General features: G+C 35.5%; 1 protein-coding gene across 12 annotated transcripts in view; it reads right to left on the bottom strand.

The window, feature by feature from the left end:
- The window catches only part of Clasp2 (cytoplasmic linker associated protein 2), a 203,474-nt gene that overhangs the window by 102,789 nt on the left and 88,605 nt on the right, over positions 1–12,080 (bottom strand). For all 12 annotated transcript variants that reach the window (XM_023719722.1, XM_023719727.1, XM_023719721.1 and 9 more), the window contains 2 exons: positions 8,020–8,099; positions 1,976–2,068 (listed from right to left, as the gene is read on the bottom strand). In XM_023719722.1, coding sequence (XP_023575490.1) covers positions 1,976–2,068; positions 8,020–8,099 — 173 coding nt within the window. The remainder of the gene's footprint in view (positions 1–1,975; positions 2,069–8,019; positions 8,100–12,080) is intronic.

Raw genomic sequence — 12,080 nt, 5'->3', positions numbered from 1 at the left:
TAAATAAATAATTTAAAAAAAATATTTTGGTAGTATCTACTAAAATAAAATTGTACCTACTCTTTACCCAACAAGCTACACCTCAAAATCTAATCTATAAAACACTACTGTTACAAATGTATGCAAGGATATTTCTTATATTGTTAAAATGAAAATAAAAGACAACTTTAAATAATCAAATGGAAAATGGTTTAATAAATTACCTCCAATGGTTTAACAAGTATAGATATTGCGCTGAGGAATATATGTATACATTGGTCTGCATTTAATAAATATCTGAGCAACAATTATATATCTGACATCTATACCAGGTATGCTGAATGAGCGTATTTTTTAAGGGGAAAAAAAGCAAGTTACTAAGTAAGGTATCAAGTTTTTTTTTTTTTTTTTTTTTTTGCAGAACTAGGGATTGAACTCAGACCCTTGCACTTGCCAGGCAAAAGCTTATTCTACTGAGCTATCTCCTTGGCCCCCTAAGCATCTAATTTTTATAAAAGAGGTCAGAGAGAGAGAGGAGAAACTGCTTGTTTTATCAATTATGTTTGAATGTATTTACACAGAAAAGATTATATCCTAGACTTGTCTAAGAACTAAAGAATGTGATGCATTAAACAAATCTGTAGGCATATTTTTTCTATTAAAAACCTCTATTAAACGTTATAAGATATGACAAATTTCAACACAAAGATGAAAAGTGATGTACATCGTGTCACAAAAACAGTTTTCTAAAAATGCTCTATTTAATGTAACCCATCAAAATAAAGATTTTTATGACTGGCCAGAGTAGAAGCTGTGAGAGCAGAAGGGCCCTTCAAAGAAAAAACTTTCTCTGCCTCTTTGCGAATAAACTCTGAGGTACTCACTTAGGATGTGCAGTTTGATCATGTAAATTTGACAAACTCGAAAAACTGCTACAGTCTGATATAAATACAAACATTATTTAAAATTTTATCAGGGTTTCATAGTATCTCTAACTCAACCTGTCTAAAATTGGAATCATAGTCCCTCCTCAAAAACTTACTCTAGTATTGTTTTGTGGGGCTACTGGGACTAAGTCCAGGGGCTCTAGATTATTGAGCTTTGTCTGCAACCCCCCCTTTTTTCCATTTTCACAATTTTCTGATAGTTATTAAATTGCCCACGCTGGGCTTGAATTTGCAATCCCTCCTGACTCAGTGTTTACCATTTAATTAGATTCTGAATATGCTTGAGCCCAGATGTGTACCTGTATCTCTTTTGAAAGTTTATTGTTTATGCCTTTGTTTTATTTGAAAATCGTTAGCAGTCATATACCAAGATGTTTTATTTGGAAACATTTAACAGTTAAATTTGTTAAAAGTTTATCTTTAGCATTACATTTTAGTAAATAAAGTAGATATGTGCATATTTATTGGAGGACAGAGACTAAGCAAACTTAAAATATACAGTCTGATGTAAATACAAACATTATATAAAATTTTATCAAATATTTTCTTCGAAGACAGGGTAACACTCATGAGAAAGAAAAAGATAAACGGGAACAAATTTGTTGTGAAATTATGTCAATTCTATGAAAATACTGAGATTCTATGAGAAGTGAATTGTTTATTCGTTTCTTTTTTGTGGCTGGGCTGGTGCAGCAGAGAAGAGAATTGTTTTACTGGTCAATCTTCTATGATTTGAGGATGATGCTAATAAGCAACCAGGTAAACACACAGGGAGACCAAACCTACATTTCCTCACCAGTGAGCAAACAGGACAGGTGGAAAGGCTCCCAAGTAGGTGGAACAGACACCACCTGAATGGCAAATTAGGAAAACAACATCAACAAAACCTGATCCTAATCAGAAAATGCCCATTACTGCAATGTGCTTTCCAGAAAGAAATGTTACCTATCAGACTATTTCATTAGTAAATGAATGCCAGATAAATATTACTATAGAATTTTGTATTTTTTAAGAAAAAAACTAAAAAAAAAGAAAAACTAAAAACTTACTGCATTGGCACGCTGATCCCAGTCGTGTTTGTCATCTGACAAAATTTCCCTGATTTTATTTAAGGTTTCTTCAAGTTCTCGACTAGAATAGATCTTAAAGAAAAGATTCATGATTATAACAATATTTCTTGCTGTAAAAATATCAAAAATTATGCCCTGATGTTTAAAATAATCCTTCCTGTACTAGGAGTATCTCTCATTCTAGTACCATTTTTTAAATGAAGAAAACACTATGAACAATACAATAAAATGATTTTTCTTGTTAGTTATCCCTCTTGCTATTTCTCCTACATGGATAACCTCAAATATATACTTTAAAAACAAGATACAAATGTGCAAGCATAAAAATAGGCCTAACTTCTTAAAAACTGCATTCATATATTGCCAAGAACAAATGTAAGTTAGTTTTCTTTTTTTTCTCCTCTGTTATGATAGACTAGCCAGAGTAGCTACGCTTTGGTTCCTCTGGAGTCGAATATTTGCTAAATAGCTGGCTGTATACCATAAATCATTCATTTACTTAAATATTTACAAGACAGGGATATACTATGCTAGGCCATAGGGAAACTATGGTGAGCAAAAATAGACATAAAAGAGGCCGGGGAGATGGTTGGGGGCCGGGGAGATGGCTGGGGGCCGGGGAGATGGCTCAGTGGAATAAATGCTTGCCTGGCAAGTGCAGGGGCCTGAGTTCAATCCCCGGTTCCATTAAAAAAAAAAAAAAAAAACAGACATAAAAATGTTTTCACCAGGGATTGGGTGATAGCTCAGCAGCACAAATGCCTGCCTGTCAAGTGCAAGGTTGTGAGTTTGATTTCACAGTACCAAAAAAAAGTTTTCATTACCTTATGGACTTTATAGTGTAATTAGAGATTTAAGAAATCAATACCATAGGATATAAAATTACAAATAGTAAGTACTACCAGGAAAAATGAATACATTTATTGGAAGTAGGAGGGTTGATCTAAGTCAGTAAAGTCATGCTGGAGCTGAGAGCTAAAAGGCGAGTAGGACATTATTACATAAAGTGAAAAGACATTTGCTTTCCCTGAAGAGTAAATAGCACATGCAAAGGCTCTACAACAAGCAGAAACTAAAAGTCTGCAGTATAGGAATAAAGAGTACAAAGGAGAAAAGAAAAAGAGCCAACAACTCAGGCCCAAGACAATCGGTGTACAATATCACTACACCACAGCTAAGGTCCAGGGGTGGGCATGTAACATAAATCTGCTTAATTAAAATGAACCCTAAAGTTCTAGAAAATTGATTAGAAAAGACATAAAGGGTAGTGAAGGTGTTGAGGCAGAAAACAGCTGTAGCCCAGTTGCTGATCATGAGAGAAGAAAACAAAGAGGACTTAGAAATAAAAGGTGGAAAGAAACAAAATCCCAGTAAGAGCATGAGTCCCTTCATCGAACACTCTTACTTACAACCTTCAATAACTCTTAAAGTGACAAAGACAAAGGGCAAAGGCAGGGGATAAGGTTGAAGATGCAGGCGTCTTGGAAGCTTCTGAGTTATCTCTTTGCTGCCTATAACCTACCCTTCAGACACCCCTCAACTCCTGATCTTATTTTAATATGCTGCACTGGACTATAAGGTAGGACTTCTCTTCTACCAATAAAGAGAAAAAGGGTCAACTCAAAAAATTTATCTTAGAGATATGTAACTTTTAAAACATTTTTAGGGAGTATACAAAGCAAAAGAAATGTAAAGATCACTAAGAAAGTAGTTGTCGTATAATGGTTCCTAGTTTTATAATCTTTCTAGTATATTAAGAAATGGCTTTTCACATAAAGAATACTTGTATAGCAGGGCAGAGTGGTAAATGCACTTATGGAGACTGAAATCACAACACTGAGTCAGGAGGGACTGCAAATTTAAGCCCAGCTTGAATTTAATAACTTCAATGGGTTTAATCCCTGGGCAATTTAATAACTCAAATACTACCATAAAATTGTGAAAATGGAAAAAGGGGGGTGTTGCAGACATAGGTCAGCGATCTAGAGCCCCTGGGCTTAGTCCCAGTAGTCCCACAAAGCAATACTAGAGCGAGATTTTGAGGAGGAACTATGATTCCAATTTTAGACAGGTTGAGTTAGACATACCTATAAAACCCTGGAAAGGAGATGTAAAGCAAATAATTTCAGTGGATAAATTTTTTGGTGTCCAAGAGAGGTCTGACTAGGGATAATCGGGATGTTATTTGTATAAATGTAGGAAGCGAAGCCATTAATTTCAAGACAGTGACTCAGCAAGAAAATGGAAAGAAGACATGGCCCAGAGGTAATCCTCAAGAAACCCTAATTCTTACCAGCCAAGTACAGAAAGATGCATCTAATAAAACAACCAGGTAAAGTAGACAAGGGTAAAGGAAGGAAAAAAAGAAAAAAAAGGGGGGGAGAACACTGTATTATATTCACTACAGTACAGTGGACATAGTCAACTTAAGACACTGTTATAAGACCAAGAAAACACACTAAAACAAGTTGATTTAGGAACTGTTAGGATGACACATGGTCTTCTCAAGATCTGTTTCAATGGAAGAAGAGGCTGGAAAAGTGGGATGAAGTACATGTGACACAGTTAAGGAAACAAGTATAGGCAACTCTTTTAGAAAAGCTGACTGTGTAGATGAAAATAAAGAACAATATAACTCAGGGGGTAGGCGATCAGAACCTGGAATTAAACCCAGAAATGTTCTACCATGGAGATACACACCTAAAAATTTAAGAAATTGTTTTCTTTTTGAAACAGGATCTCCAAAGGTTGCCTAAAATTGTGATCCTCCTGGCTCAGTCTTCATAAGTGCTAGGATAATAAACATGCACCACCACATCTTGATATATTTATTATTATTATTATTATTATTATTATTATTTTGTGGTGCTGGGTATTAAATGAAGGGTTCTCTTAGCTTAGTTTTTTTTTTTTTTTGTATTTAGTACAGGGTCTATAGGGTCTCACTATGTAGATCGGACTCAGTGATCCACCTATGTTCAGCCTCCTAAGAGCTGGGATTACAGGCATGTAAAGCCATGCCCAGTCTCAATCACTGTCTCAGCATGTCCCAGGGGGTGGGGCTGGTACAGCACTTCAGAGATTGAACCCTGGCCTCTGTGTCTGCCTAAGCAGGCGCTTTAATCTACTGAACTATTTGGTCAGCCCTAGATTATTTTTTAATCAAGAAATTCAGCCATATTCAACAATGAGAACATTGTAGAAAAGAGCTGGAGTCCACAAAATTACAGTTGTGCAAGTGTAATAAGAAATGAAATAACAGGTTTTGGAGAAGGACCAAACTCCTACAGCAACAGGACAAGGGTATAGAGTGGGTAACAATGTAGGCAGAAAGATGATAAGCCCATTGACAGTGACAATTTATGTAGTCAAGTTAAAGACAAAGTACTGAAAGGAGAGAGGTAGAGAGCCAACTTACTGGCTGCAGAAGAAAGAAACATCCAATACCAGAGGAAAACACACAGGGATTTGAACATAACAAGGACATCATACTGAGGAGGGCATGTTTTTTGTAAAGTCCTCTAAAAGTCATGTGCTCTAACATGTGACTTTCTCTAAAAGCTTGCATTTCTGAGCTATATGCAGAGGGGAAAGTTGAGACTCATCCAGAGTTGTAGTTTTATAAAGTGGGTACTTGAAAAATCAAGCAATCATGGAATTTTAATGTATTAAACCATCTTCACCACAGGAAATCTTAGTATCAAAGCTCAGATGAGAAGGAAAGCAGAAGTGGGAGAATTCCAGACAGTGGAATTGAGAATTCCAGACAGTGGACTGATGTTCCTAATGTCATGGAGAAGGTAGTCTGTCAGAGGAAGCATATGGGAAGTGCATGGAGATCCTGATCAGCAGAAAGATGTTTAACACCGCAGGAAACAAGGCAATTAAATACAGATTATCAAAATCCAATGTGTCTCAGATACTGTGGCTGCTTAATCCTTTAAAAATTCTCTATGTTGTCAATAACTGTAGTATACTTACTATACAGCACTCAATATTTTTTAAAAGTGTATGAAGTTATATTTATCAAATAAAATTTTTCTACAAAAGAGGAAAAGAGGCCAGGAAACTGATAGGTCATCTAACAGGAAATGAAAGTCACTAAGAATGTGTCCAAATTTAGGATGATGATAATAATAGTTAACATGTGCCTGCCATACACTCCTGTACTGTCATATTTAATCCTCACAATAATCCTAAGTATACACTAATAATTCCTAATTTAAGGTGAGAATTTTGAAGTACAGAGGATAATTCATACAAAGTCATACAGCTAGTATGGCAGCACTGGGGAGCAAATTCCACAACTGTGGGATACTGTCCAGGTCAGTATATGGAAATTAAAGGGAGGATAGTTAAACAGCAAGAACCTCACATAAGTGAGTATAAGAATAATGGTCACAAGTCATAAGGAAGAGAGCAAGCACAGCTAATCTACTATCAATTCCTAAGAGCACATGATCCAAGAGTACTGAACAGCCTTCCCTTTAAAGAACTTAAAATGTTTTTTTTTAATTAAGAAAAAGACATTGAAAGGACCCTTAAAAAAAGGACTTAAGAGAGTTCATGTTGATGTAACAGATGATCCAAATGATAAAATGCAAAATACAAACCAACTGGTGACAATGCATCATGGGTTGGGTGGGTAGGACATTAGGACATGGGGGGTGTCAAAGGTTCAGTTGCAAGGATTCAAGGTAATAGTGACCCAGGTTTTATTCCTCCATAAGGTTTCGGGGACACTATAATAATGATGAAAGATATGCAAGCCAAACTAAGTTTTACCAATGGTTTCTACAACACTGCTCTTTCCTTACATAAAGGGCCTATAACATACAAAAGGAGCAAAGACTTTTTTTTCTGTTATCTAAAATGTAAATATCTTAAAAGTTAAGTAAAGATATAAAATACACTTAAATCAGCAACATTTTAGAAACTTTCTGACAACTTTTAAAGATCATAAATAGCATAAGGACATCTCCTTTCACCGAAGTAAGTAATACAGTGGAAAGTAATTTGCAAATAAAGTGTGAAATTAAGTATATTGTTTTCAAAAGAACATTCAAGCAATCATATCATACTGAAAAAAAAATTCTGAGTGACATCAAGTGTGAGTAAACATGTGAAGAAATGAGAATTATCACACCTTTCTCACAGGAATTTTAACTAGTACAATAATCCTATTGAGTAATGCCTAAAATCTAAATTATAATCATGCCAGTTCAACTTCTATGCTTCTACGCTGAAGAAATCCTTATAATTAATCCAAAACATATACATACAAATATTCACTGCAGCATGATACGGAATAGTAAAAAGTTAGAAACTAGCTAAATATCCACTAACAGGATAAATGAACTGTGGTCTGTTCATTTCATACAATGCCATGTATCAATCCAAATGAATGAAATGGAATTGTAATGTTTTACACTGTGGAGATTATAAAAAATAATACTGAATAAAAACTCAAGTTGTAGGATTGAGTAAAAACTCAAGTTGAAGGAATGGTACACATACTATAATTTTTATTTGTATTTTTAAGAGAAGAAAATACTACTTTTATGGATATGTCCATTTTACTTCCATTACTTCTAATGATTTTCAAATTTTTATTCTTGGGCTAGGGAGATAGTTCAGCAGCATACGCACCTGCCTGGCAAGCACAAGGTCCTGATTTTGACACCCAGTATTAAAAAAAAAAAAAAAAAAAAAAATCTAATTTCTATTGTCAGCTAATCTTCAACATTTTCTATGCTTAAAATTCATTAATTCAAGAATTTGAACTAAATCTTTATTGAAATGTAATGTGATTCAGTAACATAGAATCAATTTTATTTTAACCTTATTTTAAAAACCACTTAAAAATCTAATTACTAACAAATAATAGCCTGGTAATAAGTCGGGTATCACTTATGTAGTCATTTATGGAAATAATTTTTGAAAGGGACAAAAAAAAAGTCTATCACTTGACAATATGATATCACTTGATAATATTAACAGAAATACTATTATAGATAGCTTACCTGAATAGAAGGGACATCTGTAAAAGCTTTTATAAAGTCATCTTCATCAACTGCTCCAGCACCTCCTTCCTTAGAAGCACCTAATTAAAAGGAAACTAAAGTTTAGTTTTAAGTATTTTAGTGTAAATATAGGACAATATAAAAATTTAATCCCTTTGATATGAACAAAGGAACTTTTTTTTTTGTACTAGCAATTGTATTCAGGACCTTGTGCTTGCCGGGCAGGCACTTATGTCACTGAGCTGTATCCCTGGCCAAAGGAATTTTGAGGGATATTTAAGTTTACAAGAAAGCGTTAAAAAAATACACCATCTAACTTTCAGAAAAGTTAAGGTACATGTCAATAGTTGATTATTCTATAAGGACCACACTAAATGGTAGTAAAATTCAAATCAGTAGAACAATGGTTCCTAACCACTGTTAAAATTCAAATCACTAGAACAATGTGGATTCAATGTATTGCAGGACACAAATACAAGTAAAATAAACATTTAAAAAGGTGAAAGAAACTTAAAATGACTTTCAATAAATGATAGCAAGTAAATGATGCAAAAGATCCAGGTGTTATATCAGAAAAATATATGTGAAAGAAATGCTAACCCTAAAGTTAATTATACATACCGAACTTCCTTTAATGTCCACAAAAAACAAAATGCAAAGCTAGGCCTTCACACTGAGTTCAGGCTCCAGATTCAATTAATACTGGGTAAAAATGGGCAACAAAAACTAAAAAAACAATTAAAAAAGTAAACTTTAAACTTAACAGCAATTATTTAAGAGCCAGTAATTAAGTTCTTATCTTTGAGCTCCATATCTACTCTTTTTTTTAGATGCTGGGCCTAGTAGTATTCATGAAACCTTTATTTCACTATTGATTCTTTTTTTTTTTTTTTTTTTTTTTTTACCAGGGATTGAACTCAGGCCCTTGAGCTTGCCAGGCAAGCACTTACTCTACTGAGCCATCTCCCTGGCCCCTTTCACTGTTGAGTCTAATGATTTCTTGTTTTGCTCTGTCATTGGAGGGACTGGACAGAGTACAAGCTGAAGAAAGAATGAATCTGTTACTTCTTGAGAGTTTCTTGTTCTCGTCAGTAAAATTTTAGCAACTTGGGGAGACCATTCATTCCACAGCCAGCACTACACCTGCTTTGCAGTTTTCTAACTCACTGAATCAGGTCAACAGCAAAGACATTAGCACCAGCTAGCTAGTTACCCATTCCTTAGAGTCCCAGATCTTCAGGAACTCTAGACCACTAAGGTATCTGTTTGGGACGGTCTCACCAAACTGCTTACACTGGTCATGAACCCCTGGTCCTCCTGTCTCAGCCATCTGAGGTCTGGAATGCAGGTGCACCCAGCCTTGAGCCTCTAAATTTTAATAATTTTAATATTCTCATTTTGTTCCTTTGGCTATAGAGGTGGGAGCTGCTTCTTCATATAATTGCTACTTCCATATTTTAGTTTTCACATTCTTAATTCATCAGTACTCTCAAATTAAGCTTCTTAGATTAAAAAATCTAAAACATTTTCCACATTTGTTTTGTCTTCTACCAAAGGAAATATCAAACTTTCAACCTAGCCCTAAAAAATTTACATCACCATGTACAAAGTACTCAGAACTTTCAAGCTATGTGAGAAGTTCATCATCTTAAAAAAAGAAAATTTTTGCAAATCTCTATGAGGTTTAACAGCAATAAGATATGGGCTACAGAACAGCATAACAAAGTTATAAAGCAATAAGGCTGCAAATTAAAAGTAATGGCAGGGCCAGCCTAATAGCTCAGCGAACTAGAGCACCTGCTTAGGTAGAGCACAGCGGACAGGGTTTGATCCCTGGTGTATAGCCACTGAGACTGGAAGTGCTGGTGCATGCCTGTAATCCCAGCATTTAGGAGGCTGAAAACGGGAGGATCACTATGACTCTGAGCTGCACAGTGACACCCTGTACCAAATATATAAACAAACAAACCACACACACACACACACACACACACACACACACACACACAAATAAGCTTTGGTGACAAAATTAAAAACTTTTAATTGGAAAGATAGTTCATTAGTAACATACTTTGAGGCATCTGAGAAAAGCCAATCAAACAAAAAGAAAAAATTTTGGGAAAAATAATAATTTGTAATGCAAAAAGGTACTAAAGTAAATGGAGAAATAAATTCAAGAATACATTCTGTTTTCAACAGAAAAACATCACAGAGATGTCGTCTTTCCTAAGTAATATAATAATAATCAGGCTTCCAACAGAGTTTTTAAGAATTCTAAAATTATTTGAAAGAGCAACAGGCCAACTACTGTTGAGGTGCTCCAGGAGAAAAGAAAGAGGTTATCTACTCTACTAGATATAGACATAAAAAGCTAGAATAATGATAAATAGGTATTGATGCAGAAAAACACCAACTAACCAAACGCATAAAGCTTACAGTCAACATCCTTTTTTGTTTTTTTTTGAGACACAGTCTCGCTCCATAGTTCAGGCTAGGCTTGAACTCACTGTGTAGTCCAGGCTGGCCTCAAACTAGTGGTGATCCTCCTGTCTCAGCCTCTCGAGTGATGGGATAACAGGCATGTGCCACCACACCTACTCAGAGTAGACACTCTGATTCCCATGAATCATAATCATTTGATTCAAAGCAAAAGCATCCAGAGTCAAAGTAAATGTTCACATAAATATCCCCACACCCCTGAGAGAACAGAAAAGAACAGTCTATGATTACAATACAACTAAGAGATGAATAACAAAAAAATTAATTCACAAGTAAATGAAAAGAATATAAATCCAACACTGGCAATGTTACTTGAGAACCCTCTTTGGAAAAATGAAATCAGAGATAGTTGTGTAAAAGAGCAAGATACTGGAAGTTTAACACAGATATCAATTAATGGTACTTGCAGGACCAGAGTTAAGTCACACTAAGGAGGAGAAAGTATCCCTTTGAATCCTTAAAAAGGAAAGAAAAAACACAAGGTAAAGGCACTACTGAAATAAGATGATAATCTCAGATTTTTAAGTAGAAACCTTCAAACTTTAGTAAATAAGCTGCACTTCTATGTACTAACAGAAGAGGTCAGTTTTAAACTGAGAAACCAAGAAAACCTTTCTATTCCAGGCTTATAGAATCACACGTCACTTATGGATCAGGAAAACTCAATATATTATCATACACAAGAAGTAATCTAAGATCTATACTAGGCTCCAATAAGAAAATAAGTTTGTAAAGCTTTCCTGCTGATGAACGACTGTTTCAAACTCCAGTGACTAAGTAGAAAAGGGATGCAACATAATATTTCAACATGAATTCAACATAATTAAACAGCAATTATAAGTACTAAAGATAGATGAATTACAATGTCAAAAATTCAAAATAGAGAAGGAAGATATGAAGACAGCTGGCTAAAGCCAGAAAAGAAATTTTAAAAGAATAGAACTATATGACAACTATTAAAACATCCAGCTATACAGAGAATAAACATCCTTTTTTTTGAACACGAATTATAACAATTCTTAGGATAGTGAAGAAATCTGAATACAGAAATGAAGTACTTAAAGGGAGATACACATATAGATTAATATGAATTTACAGAAAGTAAAGGTGCTACTGGAATAAGTTAAATAATATCACAAATCAGACAAATCCAGACTCTTCAAAACAATACTGTGGAGAAAAAAACCAATGAGGGAACTTTTATAGATAATACTATAGACCCCCTCGGGCCGCCCCCCATCACTCCTCAGTGCGTCCCCCACCCCGCCTGCTGAGTAGGAATTTCTGCCCAGTTCCGGGAACCCCCAGACCTAGTCCGAGCCCAGGTCCAGTGAGTGTGTGGAGAGCTTCCTGCTACCCTGCTCCGGCGGGACCAGTCCCAGCACAGGCGCAGCGAGGGCCAGACCCTCTCCCACCCACTCAGGACACCCCCCATCACTCCGCAGTATGTTCCCCACACCGCCCGCTGAGTAGAAATTTCTGCCGAGTTCCAGGAACCCCCAGACCCAGTCCTAGCCCAGGTTCAGTGAGTGTGTGGAGAGCTTACTGCTACCTTGCGCCGG

Source organism: Octodon degus, unplaced genomic scaffold (genome assembly GCF_000260255.1).
Source record: "Octodon degus isolate 3935 unplaced genomic scaffold, OctDeg1.0 scaffold00071, whole genome shotgun sequence".
Lineage (NCBI taxonomy): Eukaryota > Metazoa > Chordata > Mammalia > Rodentia > Octodontidae > Octodon > Octodon degus.
Note: the sequence above shows the minus strand (reverse complement) of the source record. Positions and strands in the feature narration are given on the sequence as shown.